Raw genomic sequence first — 20265 nt, forward strand, 5'->3', positions numbered from 1 at the left:
TTTTTTACAACTTTTAAGAGACATGCATCTCAATTTTTCCACGTTAGGTGGTATCTATCAACTTCCTACTAAGAAAAAGAATTCATAGCTCTTATACTATCTCCTTCCCCCTTCCTGGCGATCTTGGTTATACCTTTATTTAGACCACCCGTGATAATTCATTCCACATGTAGAAAATTTGGGGAACATAGGTAGGCATGTTTTTACATTAACCAGGTTTGTACCATCTGCATTCTTTTTCTTTAATACTCTGACCCCAGTGTTTAATGGAACACCCCACACACACATTTTTGATATCATTAAGCAAACACTACTCAGTTTAGGACTAAGTTGTATGACTGTACTCAGAAAGATGGAAAGGTAACCTACAACCGCACTTCTCAAAGTGTGGTCCCCAGACCACCAGCATCAGTGTCACCTGAGACTCTCAGCCTCCACCCCAGACCTACTGAATCAGAAAGTCTGGGGGTAGGTCCTAGCACTCTCTGTTTTACTAAGCCCTCCAAGTGAATCAGCTACATGTTCAAGTTTGAAAACACGCCTATGTCATCCCCTTTATTGCTTCTAATTAATGAATTTTTTTTTTTTTTTGCTGGAGTACTTCCCCAAGGAAATTTTTTACAAGAGATAAATGAGTGGTAAACTTTTACGCCCTGCCTGTCTGAAAATCTCTGTAGATTTAGCATCAAACTTGATTGATAGGCTGATGGTTTTCCAGCCTCATGATCATTTTCCTTCAAAACTTTTAAAATGTCACCCATTTATCTTCGAACCCAGTGCGATTGAGGAGACGTCTGGGGGGCAGGGGGGCGGTGTAATTCTTTTGTTCCTCTGTAAGTAACCTTTTCATTTTTTTCCTTCTAGAACCGCTAAAAGAGCCGTTTCTTATTTTGAAAGCCTGTTTTCCCCTGACTCTCTTTGTCCTTTCGTCTGGGCAGTGTGGTGGTGTGGAGCATAGCCAAGGGAGACGCCATCTGTGGCAGCCCTGCTGCCGGCCCCAACGTCGGGAATGCCACCACGGTCATCTTCTCCAATTGCTGCGATGAGATGTTTGTCACTGCTGGAAAGTACGCATCCGCCGTCAAGGTGTCCAGAATTTGTAAATCACTCCATTTGCTTGCACAGAAAACATGGTCATTCCAATTAGGGTGAACGTGGCTTTCGTCCTGGAAAAAGAACTTCCATCTTAATTTTCATGATTTGGGAATCATTAAAAATCCTTTTAGCTGAAAGTCTTTTTAAATACGGTTATTTGACCATTCTATGCTTCCTACTGAAAAGGTTCTGCTGATCTGCTAAACCCATTTCAGGCTCTGGTCTGTTTGTGACAGATAACACATTGCCCCCAATCAGTGCTCGCAGGGTCATTTGCCCAGTTGCACCGATTCACTTACTGGTTGATGTTTCTTACCACCTGCGCTTAATTTAGATCTCGTGAAATGAGAGTTTGCGAAAGAACTGCACCAGCAAGTTTCAAACATTTGACTATCAGCCATATGCGATCATTTCTGGTAGGGTCAGCATCGAGCAGCTAAGCGGGTGGGGTACCAAGCTGAAGGTCTGAACAGAGGCCTGCATCTGTCTAACAGAAGAAGTTAATTTACAGGTTCACCTATCAGAGCCCTGTTTGGAGTTTGACATGAAGGTTAAACCTACATAAAAGCATCCCCTTTCATGTCACATACCAATTCGCAGGTCAGAAATCTGAAGGTAGGGTTGAAGCATACGTTGGTTGGAACGATCCTTTTCAGCCCACCTGTGGTCTCCCATCTGTGAAAGGCGCATGTCATTCGTTACTTTTCCAGCCAGAATAAAGAATCTGTGCTGTTTCCTGCCCCCACCTTGTGACATCCGGCATGCATCTGTTCCGTGGCTAATTACGAGGAAGGATTTATTCAGAGGCCATGAAACTAACTGGCTGGCATGAAAGCCACCCCTAAGGAGAGAATCTTATCAGGACAGTTCTCTGATCCTAAAGAGGCTGACCACGTCCTACCCTGACTTCAGGGGGTCACTGGTGGCCGTGAAGCTCAACTCCCTTCAGGTTTGCAGAGTCGTTTGCCTAAAACTTTTATGGGGGGGTCTATCTGCTCTTCCACAGGTGATTGAGCAGCAGGTATCAGCTAATTCTGATGTCTGCTGATAATGTTTCTCCAGGAGTCAAAACCTGAATTTAAACCAAAAAAAAAAAAAAATTTTTTAGGACAATCTTTATTATAGGTCTGCTTTAATTTCTCGTGACATTGGCACCTGAGAAAAATTAGCACTCTTAAATAATATTTCTGGTATGTACCCATATACACTGGATTCTCCGTGATGGTCCCAATTTCAGGTGTTCCATTATACTGACCCCCATGAGATGTCCTGCAAATTCCAGGATTTCAGCATCCAAATGACATCTACCAGAGAGGCCATGGAAAAGCTGATTTTTTTCTTAGTTTGCAAAGTACATTCAAAATATCAATACTATTGAGCACTTACTAGTATGTGTGTGACTCTGGGTGCTAAAAAAAAAAAAGGAAAAGTAAACTTGATGAACTGTATTTTAGCATTAATCTTTTCTGCTTTAAGATATTAGCTGAAGTCTTTGTGATGTTAACCATGATATTTTTAAACAGGTATTCAGAGTAACTTAACATACAGTGATTAAATACCGAGTATGTGCCGAGTCTCATCTGAGGTGCCGACGCTGTTTGGCATTTAGTTGCCCTGTCTCATTTCTCCTTCCTTGTAGACAGGACTCTCCATAAGGTAGTCCTTCCCTTTAAAATTTTTCCTCACAGGGCTTCCCTGGTGGCACAGTGGTTGAGAGTCCGCCTGCCGATGCAGCGGACACGGGTTCGTGCCCCGGTCCGGGAAGATCCCACATGCCGCGGAGCGGCTGGGCCCGTGAGCCATGGCCGCTGAGCCTGCGCGTCCGGAGCCTGTGCTCTGCAATGGGAGAGGCCACAGCAGTGAGAGGCCCGCGTACCGCAAACAAAACAAAATTTTTTTTCCTCACAACTCCATACCTTGAAAGAAACATCACTTGATGAATTTTGGTTTGCTTTGCTTACTTGTTTATTCCTATGTCTCTGTTTTCACCAGTGGATAGAGTATTTGCTTCAAAGTGAGAGAGAGCTGGGTGTGAATCCTTGCTCTGCTGTGTGTAGGCTCTGCGTTTCCTCATTTGGAGAGTGGGGGATCCTAAAACCTACTTCGCAGGGTGGTTGTGAGCATTGAATGGAATACAATCATCCCTCGGTATCCCTGGGTTATGCATCCGCAGATTCAACCAACTGTGGATCACGTACCCTGTTTAGATCTGCAGTTGGTAGAATCTGCGAGTGCGGAATAGCGAATGCAGAACCCGTGGATACCGAGGAGGACCACCTGTGGGCTATGAGCATGCGCGAATTTTGGCGTCCGCTGGCGGGTCCTGGAACCAATCCCCCGTGGATACCAAGGGACGACTGTATCTTGGGTCGATCACCAGGCTGTAACAAATCCCCCGAAATGCCTAGTTCTCTTCCTTTCAGCTTCTTCTTCAAGGCACTGCAGAAAACAGAGAAGAGACGAAGTGTCTATTAAATGGGTACCCATTTGATTGCGGGTTTCTTTTCTCCAGTGGGACAATTCGAGTATGGGAACTGGATCTCCCAAATAGAAAGATCTGGCCAACCGAGTGTCATACAGGACAAATGAAAAGAATAGTCATGAGTATCTCAGTGAGTATTACTCTAAGTGTTATTTTAGGTAGCTGTTAGTACAAGTTCCTATTAACAGTACCGACCAAGATAGGTGTCTGTGCGTGTACGCATGTGTGTGTACGTGTGTGTAGGTACACGTACCTAGGCTTAGGGGTGGGGAGGTGAGGTCTGGACATGGGGGACATTGACTGAGGAGGCACAGGTGAGGGAGCTCCCGTGAGAAACTGGAGAGGCTGCCTAGACGCAGCTATGGGGAAATCTGTTTCAGTGGGACCTGAACTGCCATCAGACCCCAGGAACCTGCCTCACCTGGAGGGAAGCAACGTAGCCAGGAGGTACTCAGAGCCCCCAGCACCTCCCTTTGCCACTTATGTTATTTCTGCATCGGAAATAAAGTTTCTGACAATGAAACTCCTTGTTGAAATGCAGTTTCCTCCATAAGGAGGAATTATTCGTATGTTTTTAAGGTGGATTCAAATATTCATGCATATAACCCCATTCTCCACTTCCTCCTTTTTAATGCATACTCATGAATGTAGACTTTGAAATAGGAGATAAAGCAAATGCACATTCTCTCTGGAGGAGCACCGTTTCTCCCTAGGAGCCCTTCGGAGGTGTCTCGGGATGTGCAGGCTAACAACAGACACAGGTCAACTTCCGGTGAAATGCACAGGCTGCTTGGAGTCTAATGTTTCCTCCAGTTCTGAGTTTGGCCCTATTGTGCTCCCCTCGAAGCTGTTCTTACCCATCTTTGAGTCTGAGGAAACAGGAGTCGCCATAAGGACCTTTGTAGGTCTTTTTTTTTTTTAACTTTTTATTTTATATTGGAGTATAGTTGATTAACAATGTTGTGATAGTTTCAGGTGTACAGCAAAGTGATTCAGTTATACATTTTCCCATTTAGGTTGTTACATAATATTGAGCAGAGTTCCCTGTGCCCTTTGGAGGTCACAGTGGGGTTCAGAGAAGGCTCATCCCCTCCCTGATCAGAGGCTCGTGCACATCACCGGGGAAAACCAGGTCTTCAGATTTCGTTTTCCCTCTGATCCCCAGATGGCCCATGATGATAGCTTTTTCTACGTTGGCACCACCACTGGAGATATTCTAAAGATGAACCCTAGGACCAAGCTGCTGGCAGACACTGGGCCTGCCAAGGACAGATTCAGTCTGGTGAGTAGAGACCATCAAAGTCTGCTCTGCCCTGACATTTTCTAGTGATTTCTTCCTGCCACTGTGAGCACAGACTTCCGTTAAGTGTCTGTGGAGAAAAAATGACGAGTCTGTGATGGACCCAAGGCCACACCTAAATTTGCAAGGTTAAGTTGATTAGTTCGCTCAAGCCCTCCTCCCTGGTTTATATTCAGGGCAGAGGTATTCCTACGTGTCCTCAATTAGGGATCAGAATCACACCTTTTTTTCCCTCATCTTCAAAGCTCAGGGCCTGTGGCTTTGTAACCACGTTGGTTCCAGCATTTGGGCAGCCTAGTTGCCATGTGTAAGAGACATGTGCTCTTTCATTTACAAGACTATATATCATTTTATTTTCTAATCGAATAACCAGATCTTAGATTTTAGCCTCAGCTGACATTTTAAATCATGAGCAAGACGTAGAAATTGTTCATTGTTTATATTTGCAGAATTCCTAACAATTCAGGTTAAAAGTCCAGTGAGAGATTTTGATATTTAAACCAAAATAAAAAGCCTACAATCAAAGGGTAATTGGACAGAATAAGTGCTGTTATTTCCAGTGTCCCGGAAAGTTACAAGGGCTGTTTCTACTAAACTTTGAATTTGAAAGCTGCCAGGTTCTGCACCTGCCTATCTCATGTCTAGTAATAGAACAGAAGGTTCTAACTAAGCTTAGATGCATTTCCACTTAGCCAATAGTCCCAAGAAGCTTTGAAATATTGCATCATGTTCCCGGGAAGACGTTAGAGTTTTCTTAATCACATAACTGTTTATTATTCCAGCTTTTAAGGAGGTGCATAAGAATGAGAGAAAGCTCTAGTATAGGTAGAGAAGAGTCTAGAAATAACCCCACAGGAGATCAAGGTATAGTCCAAGCCAGTGTTTTTCAAATTATTTTTAGGAGAGGGATTCCAATATATTCAACAGATGAAAGCAAAGCAGATCAGGTTAAAGGAGTGAAAGGCTCAGAGCCCTGCCAGTTCTGACTCCTGAGATACCTCCAAAGGGCTCCATGAAACACTATGGGGGGCGCTTCCCTGGTGGCGCAGTGGTTGAGAGTCCGCCTGCCGATGCAGGAGATACGGGTTCGTGCCCCGGTCCGGGAGGATCCCACATGCCGTGGAGCAACTAGGCCCTTGAGCCATGGTTGCTGAGCCTGCGCGTCTGGAGCCTGTGCTCCGCAACAGGAGAGGCCACAACAGTGAGAGGCCCGCGTACCACAAAAAAACACTATGTGAAAATTCTGATCTGGACATTTTTGCCTCCCCACCACCTGGGATGTAAGTGCCTCTCCAGAAAAGATGCTGACTGTCTTAGTGTTCCTCAAACCTGTGGCACTTAAGTCTCCTGTGGATGCTGTAATACCTAATTCAGGTCCAATGGTAAATTCCATAAAGCGATGTTTCCAAGATGCCTTTTACACAAGCGGAAAGAAAAGAATTCTTTTAGGACAAAGGGATAGGAGGTATCACTGAAGACATTTGGTTTGAATATCAAGTAATCTCGGGCAGTTACCCATTTTGAAACTCTACCGAAATGTTTGCTCTATGTGTTGTAAGTCAATTATACTTCAATAAAAAACAAAAGACTAAACACAAACAAACAAAAAAATGTTTGCTCTATGGTTAGAGAGATAAAGAACTGGAATGGTTTCAAATGGACAGACAGCACTGTTAGGCATACAGCACTGAAATGAAGAAGATGATTATAATAATAATTTAAACAACAGTACACAGTGAATGTTGAGGGGTCAGACATGGAGCATAGCACCTTTCTTGTACTCTCATTGGAGAGAGTATCTGATGAGATATAGGTACCACTGCAACTGTGCTTTACAGATGAGGAAAACTAAAGCACATGCCATTTAAGATCTCATGGCTAACAAGTAGTAGAACTGCTACTGGAAGCCCAGCAGACTGGCTCCAGAACCTGTGCACTTGAACAGTATCATCTATAGTTGCAAAAAAGTTTATTTAGAAATTACACGTATGTAACTTCGAAGCTCTGTGAAACTCTATCCCTTGCTTCCCTAAGTCCCTAAACAAATGCTAAAAATATTTAGCATTCAGGGTTGTCTCCTCATGGGCCAGGCATTCATCCCATGGTCCTGCTCCAGCACTTTTGGAGCTGGGGGTGGGATGCAGGAGAGGGCAGCATGCAATTCTGGTTCATGCCTTCATATTCCTGAGCCTTGGTTTCCCTTCTCAAGCATCATGGAATGTCTTTTGAGCCAGAACAGGCAAAATTCAATTTAAAGTAACTTGAAGGGACATAATATTTGTTTTGTAATATCCAAACTTCATTAAGACACAAACCTCTCAAGTCACTAGCTATATTATTATTGAATGTTTTAAAATAAAATATTGGGGGACTTCCCTGACGGTCCAGTGATTAGCACTCCACGCTTCCACTGCAGGGGGCATGGGTTCGATCCCTGGTCGGGGAACTAAGATCCTGCATGCTGCGTGGCTTGGCCAAAAAAAAAATTTTTTTAAAAAGAAGATATTGGTCGTGCACATTTTCAGATTAGAACTTCATAGAAGGTGATACAAAATGACCATCATACGTCCCCAGACTTTGAAGATGGCTTTGACTTTAAATATGTTTCCTATTACAGGTAAGATCACAGACGGAATGCTTTAGTTCAGAAAATACAGTCACCAAACCATAAAGGGTCTCCTGTGCTTTCTTTGGATTTCAAATACAGTCTCTTTGCATTCTAAGGGTTAAGTTCTGGTGAAAACGGTGGCACCTGAGGAACTGATGTTGCTGGGGTCGTGCTTATGTCTCTGCGCTAACTGCATTTGGGTGGATGTAAAGTGTTAATTTTTAATATATTCAGAATGCGCAGGTGGATTTAAAGGCAAGAAGCTTGGTGCAGCGTGTTTGCTGCTTCCCGGCACACGAGCTTGTTGTTGGCACCGAGGCGTCTTAGCCAGCCTGGGGGTACATCACAGGCCACACCTTGCTTAGCTTCATCCAGGGCAGCAACAGCGTGGCCCTGGCCATGCCCATTGTGTCAGGTCACACATAGATTCTTTTTTTTTTTTTTTTTTTTTTTTTTTGCGGTACGCGGGCCGCTCACCGCTGTGACCTCTCCCGTTGCGGAGCACAGGCTCCGGACGCGCAGGCTCAGCGGCCATGGCTCACGGGCCCAGCCGCTCCGCGGCATGTGGGATCTTCCCGGACCGGGGCTCGAACCCGCGTCCCCTGCATCGGCAGGCGGACTCCCAACCACTGCGCCACCAGGGAAGCCCATCACGCATAGATTCTTAATGCTGAAACCGTTTGGCCTTTTTCTTAATGCTCTTTCTCCCCCTAGGGAGTGTCAGCTATCAGGTGCCTGAAGATGGGGGGTTTATTGGTGGGCTCCGGAGCCGGATTGCTGGTCTTCTGTAAAAGCCCCAGCTACAAACCCATCAAGTAAGTTCCAGACTCCGCAGGGTTTGGAGGGGGAGAGACCCTCTAGAGGGAGGTTTGCTTAAAGCCGGGAACTAAGTGATATTGGCAAAGTGATATTTGGTTAAAGAATCTCATCTTAGAGGGAGGAGAGATGGGGATATATGTATATGTATAGCTGATTCACTTTGTTATAAAGCAGAAACGAACACGCCATTGTAAAGCAATTATACTCCAGTGAAGATGTTAAAAAAAAAAAAGAAAGAAAGAAAAGAAAGAAAGAAAGAATAAGATGTGTCTTTGCCCTTCCAGAACTTACAGTCTGGTTTGGGGATAAGGTAGACAAACATGAAAATGTCACTATAATATGAGATGATATATAAACACAATCTCATGGTCCCAACAAAGTAAAGTATATAATGAATGTTGCAGAGAAGATTACAGAAGGGAGTGATCTTGTTGGGATGGAAAGACACTTCCCAGAGGAGCAGAGGCAGCTCTTGAACTTAGCTTCAGCAGAAGCCAGATACCCCTAGACACGCTCCACGTGGCCTCTAGCTCTATGTATATGGATATACATTGGAGAAACGAGTATCACCTGTTTTCATGCAGATGCATCTGTATTGAGCGCTTGCTATGTACCAGGCACTGTTTTAGGTGCTTGGGAAATCAATGAATAAAGCAGAGAAAAAAGAAGGAAAAAACCATCCCTACCCTCATGGAGTCTACGCTCCAGCAGGAGGGAGACGACAATAAATAATAAACAAAATAAACAAGTAAAGTACATGGTATTAGAGAGCGATGAGTACCATGGGGATAAATGAGTAGCTTGTGGAGGAGGGGGGTTAGGTTTTGAAGCAGACGGGACAGGTTGCAACTTTAAATTCAGTGCTCAGTGTAGGTCTTATGGAGAATATATTGGGACCAGTTTTGTGTTTGTATGAAGGGGAATAAAAAAAGGGGGAGGCAGCTTCAGAGCAGTGTTGGGTAGACTCTGGACCCATGAAGTGAGTATAGGAAATTAACCCTTTCATTTTTTAACCCCTTGTTTTTAATACACAAATGGACCCATTGTAATGAAGATAATTAGACTCAGAGTAATGATTACAGGGTCGGTGCTATAAATGTCTGCAGGATAACCCTGTGTACCAGCAAGGCTCAAATTGGATACTGTGATTTCCTTCTCCTTGGGTTTGTAGGTTGAGGAAGCAGCCCCCAGGAGAGGTCATGGAGGTTAGAAAGGGAACTCGGATGCTTGTACAGACGGCTGGGGGTCAGAGGTCCTGGCCTTGCCCCTGTAGCCCTGGGAACACTAGCACCTTGTATTCTTTGCAGCCCAGATGCCAAGGGTCAGTGTTTCTCAGCTGCCCTGTATGGGCTCATGTAGGGTTACCTCCGTTATCTCCAGCTGCAACCCTGTAAAGGAGGAATTATTCCGTGGTTGAGTAAACTGAGGCCCAGAGGTTTCTAACTTATCCAAGAGTCACAGAGCTCTAGTTAGTGAAGGAGCTGGGATATGACTTGGGTTCTGTCCTTTCCCCCTTAACTGTTCTGTGTCCCAACAACAAATGACTCTGTAAAATACTGCATTTCCCATGCTCGTTCCCTGCACAAGAACCCTCACTGTATTTTCATTGTCAAAACTAAGTTAGTTGCAGAGCAAGGTTGGGTTTCGAGGGCCTCGTTCATTTATATATTCTTTTTTTAAGAAAAGCTCATACTCAGTAAACATTTGGGGAGCAGGGGAATCTGAAATACCTGAAAGGTGGAAGAAGAAAAAATGAGCCCTGAAAGTTCTGGCAAACATAGCCACTATTAACACTTTGCTATTTCTTCTTGCCCGTGTTATTCATATACATTTTAAAAGAATTGTACTTTTTTAATATATAAACTTTTGTATTCTTGTCTTTTACTTAATGCAAACATCATAAATAGTTTCAGTATTACTACATGATCTTTTATGGTGGTAAAACATGTATACTCCATAACCTTTTTTTTTTTTTTTTTGCGGTACGCGGGCCTCTCACTATTGTGGCCTCTCCCGTTGCGGAGCACAGGCTCCGGATGTGCAGGCTCAGCGGCCATGGCTCATGGGCCCAGCCGCTCCGCGGCATGTGGGATCCTCCCGGACCGGGGCACGAACCCGTGTCCCCTACATCGGCAGGCGGACTCTCAACCACTGCGCCACCAGGGAAGCCCTCCATAACATTTTAAACATGGTTTTAGTGGCCAGGCAAATACTTTTTGAAGTCACTGCTCCATAGATCATTTAACCATTCCAACACAATTGGATACTTAGGTTGTTTCCAACTTTTTACTCTTTTAAATAAGGTTATACTGACATTCTTTGACATAAAGGGTTTTTCCCCTGATTTTAGGATTATTTCCCAGAAATGGAATTAATAAAGTGTTTAATTAATTGGCATGGTCATTTGTGCCCATTTGCTTGCCTAGAATGTTCCCTCTATCTAAATCCTACCTGTGTTACATGACCCATTTCAGACCACATTTCACAGATAAGGTCCCCTGACTATAGTAGGCCATGTGGGCCTCTCCCTTTGCTGACCATGGGCACTTAATATTGTAACCCCTGCCTTTCCAACTATGCCGCCTCCTCAAAGGCATGTCCCAGGTCACACACCTGATATGTGTCCTCTGTAATGCTTTGGACAGTTAATAAATACTCATCGATTGAGGAAATCTGCTTCTCCTCTTGCTTCTCCTTAAAGGAAAATCCAGTTACAAGGTGGCATCACTTCTATCACACTTCGAGGGGAAGGACACCAGTTCTTTGTTGGAACAGAAGAGTCACACATTTATCGTCTCACCTTCACAGATTTCAAAGAGACTCTCATTACAACTTGTCACTTTGAAGCTGTTGAGGACATCGTCTTTCCATCGTAAGTAGAAGACAGTAAAAATGATAAGAACGTGGAGATTTGGTGCTGTGTGTAAGGACATGTAATTTTATTAATATACTTTCAATACCAGCTAACATAATCGATCATGATAAGTCATAATAAATTATTTTTTCTCCTGAAATGTTTCTATTGTAGCGAATTATTTTAATAGGCTTTCTGTTGCCTTTACCAAGCAGCTACCTTCGTTTCATAATTCAAATTTGGGCCTCTTTAGAATGTTGGCTTTTCTAATAAATGCATCATGAAAATGGTGAACAGACTGGCAAAACTTTTCTATGTTTTCCCACTGCTGTCTGGAGAAAAGCTTAGTAGTGTCTTTTTTCAAACATCTTTCGAGTCATTTGTTTGCACCTCTTGGGTCTTCCAGATTTGGCATGCTCGATGGCAGTGGTCATAAGATTGAGTCCTTCTGGATCTCGTTGCTGTATATCTTGGTGAATCCCTCAAAAACCCAGTGAAACAAATAACCATCAGCAGTTTTAATATCAAAAAGAGCTACAGTCAGAGTTTGCCATTATTTGAATTTGAAACCTCTTTTGTCTTTGGTGAGATTTGTTCCATGAGGTTGGTCACAGTTTTTGCTCTGAACTTCCTCAGTGTTTCACTTGAATTTACAAAACTCAAAGTCATTGTTCTATAGGTAGCAAGACTCTCTTTGAAAACTTGATCCTTAAGATCACAAAATGTAGTTTTGGTTCCATGAGTCTTTCCAAGTTTTTTTTTTTTTTTTTTTTTTTTTTTTGCGGTACGCGGGCCTCTCAGTGTTGGGGCCTCTCCCGTTGCGGAGCACAGGCTCCGGACGCGCAGGCTCAGCGGCCATGGCTCACGGGCGCAGCCGCTCCGCGGCATGTGGGATCCTCCCGGACCGGGGCACGAACCCACGTCCCCTGCATCGGCAGGCGGACCCCCAACCACTGCGCCACGAGGGAAGTCCTCCATGAGTCTTTGTGATTAGGTTCTCCCAAATATTTCTATTAGTGAAAATAGCTGGTGCCTCCCATTAGGTGAATCTTTATTTGAAAACTGGTCATTTCCTTTCTGTATCACTTTTCCTCTCTTTTTCTAAGGAGCTTGGTAGAATCAATCTGTAAAATTATTTGGTCCTGGTGCCTTTTGTACGGGTAAGTTTTTAAATACCTTTTCAATTTCTTATGGAGTCTTTATTTAGGTTTTGTACTTTTTTTTTTTAACAGCTCTATTGAAATATAATTTACGTATCATAAAGTTCACCCATTAGAGTGTACAGTTCAATGGTTTTTCTAGGGGCATATTTACAGAGTTCTGCAACCATCACCATAATCTAATTTTAGAACATTTTATATCCCCCAAAGAAACACACTAGCAGTCACTTTAAGCCTATAAGGTTCAGCTTTCAGCCACCCAAACTGAGCACAGTTGATGAATGTACTGTGCTCAGCTAAAGGTAAAAAACTCTCTTAAAAAGGTAAAAAAAAAACGCTCAAATTGATCCCCTGAGCTCTGTCCTCAAAAACAGAATCTTAAAATTAAAAAAAGAAAGAAGAAAAACAGTAGAATTTTTAAAAAGAAAAATAGTATATCCTCTCTGGTCTCTGCCTGCTTTTTCTTCCTTTTGAGGTTTCCCCCCTACATGTAGAATGCAGCTGGCACACAGTAATTTGGGCAGTTTTTAAATTTTAATTAATTAATTTTTTGTTGCACCACACGGCATGTAAGATCTTAGTTTCCCAGCCAGGAATCGAACCCACACCCTCTGTGGTGGAAGCGCAGGGTCTCAACCACTGGACCGCCAGGGAAGTCCCTGCATTTCTTTTTTAATAAATACATTTATTTATTTATGGATTTATGGCTGCGTTGGGTCTTCGTTGCCGCGCTCGGGCTTCCTCTAGTTGCGGAGAGCTACTCTTCGTTGCGGTGCACGGGCTTCTCTTGCGGTGGTTTCTGTTGTTGCGGAGCACGGGCTCTAGGTTCGCGGGTTTCAGTAACTGTGGCTCGTGGGCTCTAGAGTGCAGGCTCAGCAGTTGTGGCGCACGGGCTTAGTTGCTCCGCCTCATGTGGGATCTTCCCGGACGAGGGCTCGGGCCCGCGTCCCCTGCATTGGCAGGCGGATTCTTAACCACTGCGTCACCAGGGAAGCCCCGTCTTCAGGATTTTGGGTTCTTATTGTTGTTCATTTTATCTGGCTTTTATAAACGTTATCTGTGGGAAGTCTGTGTGACCACTTCACTGCTCCAACATCACAAGCATATGTTTCTGGATATATGCCCAGGAGTAGGATTTTATTTTATTTTATTTTTTGACTGTGCCACGCAGCTTGTGGGATCTTAGTTCCGCGACCAGGGATTGAAGCCGGGCCACGGCAGTGAAAGCTCTGAGTCCTAACCACTGGACTGCCAGGGAACTCCCCAGGAGTGGGATTTTAGCTGGGTGGGAAGGAGCACACATACTTAGTGTACCATCTTGATCCAATCAATTTGGAACTTAATCTCTCAGATCCTAAACTCAGGAGGTTTTTGGACTAGGCTTAGTTCCTGAGGAAGTGGACTGTCCATCTCGGGGAGGGAGAATTTGGAAAGTTCTCTAGGTAGATTCATTCCATGATACTTGATTTTCATAGGAGTCCATATGCTTCTTTAAGAGCTCATGTTGGGACTTCCCTGGTGGTACAGTGGTTAAGAATCCGCCTGCCAATGCAGGGGACACGGGTTCGAGCCCTGGTCCGGAAAGATCCCACATGCTGCAGAGCAACTAAGCCTGTGCACCACAACTACCGAGCCTGCACTCTAGAGCCCACGCGCCACAACTACTGAGCCCTAGTGCCTAGAGCCCGTGTTCTGCAACAAGAGAAGCCACAGCAATGAGAAGCCCGCGCACCACAACGAAGAGTAGCCCCCGCTCGTCGCAACTAGAGAAAGCCCACGAGCAGCAACGAAGACCCAACACAGCCAAAAATAAATAAATGAATTAAAAAGAAAAAAAAAGAGCTCATGTTCCCCCAAGGAGGAGCTCATTCACTGAAGGCAGTGTCTGACATAAAACATTTCTTATTTCGATAAATATTACCACTCCAACGTTGGTTTGATTTGATCTCTGTTAATCAGAATTGCCAGGAGCAAGGAGCTCCTGCTTTCCTGTTCCAGCACTTGCTGTTTCTTTTTTTAAAAAAATATTTATTTATTTATTTTATTTGGCTGTGCCGGGTCTTAGTTGTGGCATGCATGCAGGATCAAGTTCCCTGACCAAGGATCGAACCCAGCCGGGCCCCCTGCATTGGGAGCGTGGAGTCCTAACCTCTGGACCACCAGGAGAGTCCCAGAGCTTGCTGTTTCTAGGTGGTAGTCCAGCATCATAATTTTACCTCTGAGTCCCAAAGCTAAGTATGTGGAAATGATCCACTTATTTTTCCATTCATTCCAAAGTGAGTAGATTTTAACCTAAGAGAGAGGGACTCTCTTTTTATGGATGTGCTTATGCTGATAGGTAGGAATTTCTTGAGAGGTATTTAAATCTAAAAGCCCAGTCTCCACAAGGACTTTAGCTAGAAATGCATACTTTATTTTTCTGGACACGCCCTGTGGCATGTGGGAATTTAGTTCCCCCAGCCAGGGATGCAACCGTGCCCCCTGCAGTGGAAGCGGGGAGTCTTAACCACTGGACCACCAGGGAAGTCCCTAGAAATGCATACTTATAAAGCAGATGGTCTTTATTGTACCCTGGTATGACTCCTTTTTCTCAAATTGGAATAATCTGTAATTTTTGGGACATTTTTCATTATATTTACGAGCTGTCCATTGGGGAAAAAAAAACCCAACAGACCAATTACTATGGGTTTTTCTTCCTTGTTCACAATCTCATATTTTCTCATAACTAAGCAAAGAAGTATTTTGGGTTGTCTGCAAACATGAATTCTAGAACCCTTGTCGTTTTCTTCTTTGAAATTTTAACAAGATTGTCTCCTTTACAGGAAAAGGTTTGTTTAGTCTCTTTTAATATAAATATTCCACAGATGTATTTCTTCTCATGTGTTACGTGCGATCAACAGGACACTGAAAGACTTTTAAATTGGCATTTTCCTTTTGAGCAACTTTGTCCCAACCCTTCGTAAGAAAAAAGACTATGAAAGATTTTTTTTTTTTTGGCCGCACCGCGTGGTTTGCAGGATCTTAGTTCCCCGACCGGGGGTTGAACCCGTGCCCCCTGCAATGAAATTGCAGAGTCCTAATTGCTGGACTGCCAGGGAAGTCCCAAGACTATGAACGATGGTCCACAGGTGGTTTGAGGGCATCACATGCCATTTTACACAAAAAATCTGTAAGGCCATCAAGCTTGAGATAATAGGTGTCTAAAGGCATCCTTCCCTCCATCCTCGCGAAGGCCATTTTAGTGTCAGACCGGCACCTGAGAAACACTGTGCATCTCGTATGGCTGCATCCCTTATCCTCTTGGTGGCTTCTTTGCAGTGGCACCGCTGAGCTCTTTGCCACCTGTGCCAAGAAGGACATCCGGGTGTGGCACACGCTGTCCAACAGGGAGCTGCTGCGGATCACTGTGCCCAACATGACCTGCCGTGGCATTGATTTCATGAGGGACGGCAAGAGCATCATTTCTGGTAAGGTCGGCGTGCCGGGGTTTGGCTTCGGGCTCCGGCTGTGGCTTTGGTTCTCGTCATTCTTATCCTACCAGGCGCGACACGGGGATGACCTGGAACAGACTCCCACTGTCCACTGGCTTCTCATCTAGCCTCTCTCTGGAATTCCCGTCCAGCTGGGATTCCTTCTGAGCTGGGAATTACCAAGCCCCAATCTCTCTTCCCCCACGTTGCTGCATAGAGCATGTTGCTTTCTCTCTAGCAAGGAAATTCAGTCAATCATTTACAAAGTGGATTTGAGGCCTTAGCGAGTCCAGGGCACTTGAATGAGAACCCTTTTTGTTGTTCAAGAGATTAAAAACTACTTAAACTAAGTTATAGCGCCAAGGGAATTTTTTTTTCATTCAGTTGATTATGTGATGCCAAAATATTTTAACATAAATTGTAGACACCATGATATTCTACCTCTAAATACTTCAGTATGCATCTCTAAAAATATTTTCCTATAAAATCCTAATTTCTTAATATTGTTTATGTTCAATCCATATGCAGATTTCCCCAATGGTCAAAAGTGACTTCACTGGTTCACATGAATGAAAAGTCAAGTGGGTCTTTAGGGGCAGCTATTTAAACAGTGATATCAGGAGACTTCCCTGGCAGTCCAGTGGTTAGGACTCTGCACTTCTACTGCAGGGGGCAGGGGTTTGAGCCCTGGCTGGGGAACTAAGATCCCACAAGCTGCGACACAGCCAAAAAATAAATAGATAAATAAATAAAATAAAATAAAACCCATCTCATCCCCTCTTTTCTTGGTTCTGTCTCCTCGTGTTGGATTCTCCCCTGGGGCGTGTCTTCTCCACAGAGCGGTCACCGGAAGCTCTTGACTTACATTACACTTAGAACTAACAAACCCCGGGGTCAAGAATCTTGGAGTCCCCATCACCTGCTCTTTTCCTCTAATACCCCACCCCCGTTTCCCCCCAATGGCTCCCCCGTCAGAGTATATCCAAGATCCCATCCATCTCATCATCTCCACCCTCGTCTCAGCCACCACCTTCTCTCTCCCAGATTATTCTAGAAGCTTCCTACCAGGACTCCCTGCTCTGCTCTTGCCCATTACTCTTCTCCCCCGATCTGCTCTCAACACAGATGCCAGAAAACTCTTTAAAGTGTAAGTCAGATTGTGCCATTTCTAGGGCTCAACGGTCCTTTCCTGTTTAAAAATAAAAGACAGGGCTTCCCTGGTGGCGCAGTGGTTGAGAGTCTGCCTGCCAATGCAGGAGACACGGGTTCGAGCCCTGGTCTGGGAAGATCCCACATACCGCGGAACAACTAGGCCCGTGAGCCACAACTACTGAGCCTGCGCGTCTGGAGCCTGTGCTCTGCAGCAAGAGAGGCCGCGACAGTGAGAGGCCCGTGCACCGCGATGAAGAGTGGCCCCGCTCGCTGCAACTAGAGAAAGCCCTCGCGCAGAGACGAAGACCCAACACAGCCAAAAATAATAAATAAATTAATTAATTAAAAAAAAAAAGACAAAGTCCCTGCAATTGCCTGCAAGGTCCCCCCTGACTTCTCTCCCCCCAAGCCCCACCTTCTTACCTCTGACTTTGTCTCTTACTGCTCAGCCCCCCGAGCCATACGTGCTTCTTTGCTCTTCCTATATTACACATAGGGCCTTTGCTAGAGCTGTTCAGTCTGCCTGGAATGTTCTTTCCCCAGAGAGCCCCATGACTCATTTCCTCACCACCTCACCGCCTCGAATCTTGGCTGAAATGGGATCCACCTTGAGCATCCTATTTAAAATTGCTAAGGTCCAGAGCTGATGCTGGAGGTGATGAGGGGCAGCCAGCCAGGTGAAGAGCTGGGTAAAGAGCACAGCAGGAAGAGGGAACAGCAAGTGCAAAGGCCCTGAGGTGGGAAATTACTTGGTGTGTTTGAGGGATAGAAAGAGGACCAGTGTGTCTGAAGCTTAGAGGGTAAGGTTGGGGTCAGGGTTGAGGGAGAGTAGTAGTAGAAGAAATTGAAGGGGTAGGGAGGGAGCAGAGACTAGTTACTCTAGAGAATTAAGGAGCTGGTTTTCATTGTAAGTGCAGTGGGGAAAAGCTTTTTGAAAGTTCTTCCTCAAGGAGGTGAAATGATTTTAAGAAGTTCACCCTGGCCCCTGCATAAATAATTGATTGCAGGAGGGCAAGAGTCTCAGGCTAGGGAGAAAGCTGTTATAATAATCCAGGAGAAAGATGCTGGTGGCTTGGACAGAGGTGGTCCCAGGGGAAGGGTTGAGACGTGGCCAGATTTACTGTGTTCAGATTGTAATGCCGATGGGACTTGTGATGGATCGGAGGTGGGGTTGGGTTGGGTGGATGGCATAGAGAGGAATCAAGGATGGCTCTGAAGTTCTTGGCTTGAGCAGCTGTTTGGGTGGTGGCGACTCTTATTGAGATGGGGAAGATGATGGGAGTGGGAGAAGAAGCATCAGGTTTAAAGTGGGGGCGAGGGGTGGGAAGGCAACATTTATTTGCAGGTGTTAAGTTCTGCCTCCCAGAGGCATGATCGACCAGCCGCTTGAATGTGCAAGTTGTGCGGCTCATGGGAGAGGTGGGAGCTGGCCTCCCGCTTCTCTCTCCTGGGATGGGGCTCACCTGGAGGCAGGTTCAACTAAGGCACGTCGCTCATTTCCCTCAGGAGGTGTGGCCAGTTTGGGGAATCAGGGAAAAGGGGGCTATGATTCCTGGCAGCTGGTGGGAGATCGGCCTCTTCCCTCCATCACCACCACTGCCCCCAGTCCTGTCTCTCACTTAAGATTTAAGAGAGCCGCAGTCTGCAGAGACCACAAGTATACTCATCCTGCCTGCCTTTGTTTCCCTTTCGTGCCAGCGTGGGACGACGGTAAGATCCGAGCCTTTGCCCCAGAGACAGGCCGGCTGATGTACGTCATTAACAACGCCCACAGGATTGGAGTGACGGCCATCGCCACCACCAGTGACTGTAAAAGGGTCATCAGCGGCGGTGGGGAAGGGGAGGTATTATTCTCGAAGGCAGAATCTTTTTAAAATAGCCCTTGGTTTAGAGCAACTGCCTCATAGCAGGCCACTAATTTGATTTTTTTCACCTGTACTAGGAATCAAGCAGGACCAAATTAAGATTTTTGATGAAACTCTGAAATACCTCATAAATTAAAGTTCTAATAATATAAATACACATATCAATATTTTTGTTCCCAGAAAGGACATTTAGGATACAGACATGAAATCATTCTACAGGGAATTGAGCTAGGAATCCAAGTTGGTGTTTTGCCAGAGTTTTAGAATACTTTTTTTCTCCTTCAAAAACCAGTTATATCAATTGTCTTTATCTTATCTTGTAAAGGAGATGCTATTTTTAGAATTGATTCTTTCATCTACCCAGATGCTTCGACCATCACTTCAAAATTATTACACTCGACCTTTTCGTTCCATCATTTCAAGGAGCCTAAAACATCTTTTTAGGGAGAAGAAAGATACAGCATCTTCACGTAGCCTTTGGCAGAGTTTGGATCAAACCCGTTAGTGGCTGAATGTTCGGGTTCTGGGGCCACACTGCCTGGGCTCCGATTTCACTTCTGTCACTTCCCAGCTGTGTGACCTAGGGTGTGTGCTTTAACCTCTCTGTGCTTCAGTTTCCTGTAAAAGTAAAGTATAAAGTGAAGATAGCAATACTCCAATTAGTGAGATTTTTTTTACACTCTTTATTTTGTACGAAGTCTTCAGAATCTGGTGTGCATTTCACGTTCAGAGCACATCTCCATGTGGACTAAACCCTGCAGATGCTCCACAGACACACCTAGTCCTAGACCATCCCCCTGCTCTCTGCCCATTATCACCCTCGCGGCTCTGTTCCCTTCCCTCATCCCTTCAGCCACGCTGTTGCTAACACCCACAGCATCTTTGCTTGCTCCCTCAGCCTTTGGGGGCATCGACCTTGCTGAGGAGGGTTACAGGAGGGAATCGCACAAAACAGATTCGTCGCCCCCAGCCCTGATCGGCAGTCTTTTCACAATGCCCGCTCCCATTCCCCACAGCTACTCCAGACCTTTTCTTCCAAGAACATAGTCTTCAAGGTCTTTGTAAGTACTAGAGACCAGGGCTGCTGGTCCGCAGGGGTGCACCGGTCTGAATCCTGGGGTTGCTAAGGTACTCTTAAGTATTTTATTTCCACTTTCATTGGCCGTTACCTGAGTTTATACCCAAACCTCCCTGCCATCCCCCAGCTAATGGCCGGCACATCCAAGGCTCCCGTCCTGTGCTGTTTGGCTGGTGCCCACACCACACTGGCTAGAACATCTGCATCTCACCCTGGCTAGAGAGCCACTGCCTGCCTCCATACATTCAAGATTCTGGATCTGTTTGTTTTCTCTGGCAATAGTCATCACCCTGTCCCATGTCAAGACATACTGAGTGGGCTTCCCTGGTGGCGCAGTGGTTGAGAGTCCGCCTGCCGATGCAGGGGACGTGGGTTCATGCCC

The 20265-nt window shown here is 45.1% G+C and overlaps 1 protein-coding gene across 1 annotated transcript in view; it reads left to right on the forward strand.

Annotated features, from left to right (window-relative positions):
* The window catches only part of CFAP52 (cilia and flagella associated protein 52), a 36805-nt gene that overhangs the window by 9487 nt on the left and 7053 nt on the right, over positions 1 to 20265 (forward strand). The window contains exons 4-10 of the mRNA XM_033422859.2: positions 939 to 1067; positions 3608 to 3707; positions 4743 to 4859; positions 8200 to 8300; positions 11006 to 11176; positions 15637 to 15785; positions 18639 to 18784. Coding sequence (XP_033278750.1) covers positions 939 to 1067; positions 3608 to 3707; positions 4743 to 4859; positions 8200 to 8300; positions 11006 to 11176; positions 15637 to 15785; positions 18639 to 18784 — 913 coding nt within the window. The remainder of the gene's footprint in view (positions 1 to 938; positions 1068 to 3607; positions 3708 to 4742; positions 4860 to 8199; positions 8301 to 11005; positions 11177 to 15636; positions 15786 to 18638; positions 18785 to 20265) is intronic.

The sequence above is a fragment of the Orcinus orca genome, chromosome 19 (assembly GCF_937001465.1).
Source record: "Orcinus orca chromosome 19, mOrcOrc1.1, whole genome shotgun sequence".
Lineage (NCBI taxonomy): Eukaryota > Metazoa > Chordata > Mammalia > Artiodactyla > Delphinidae > Orcinus > Orcinus orca.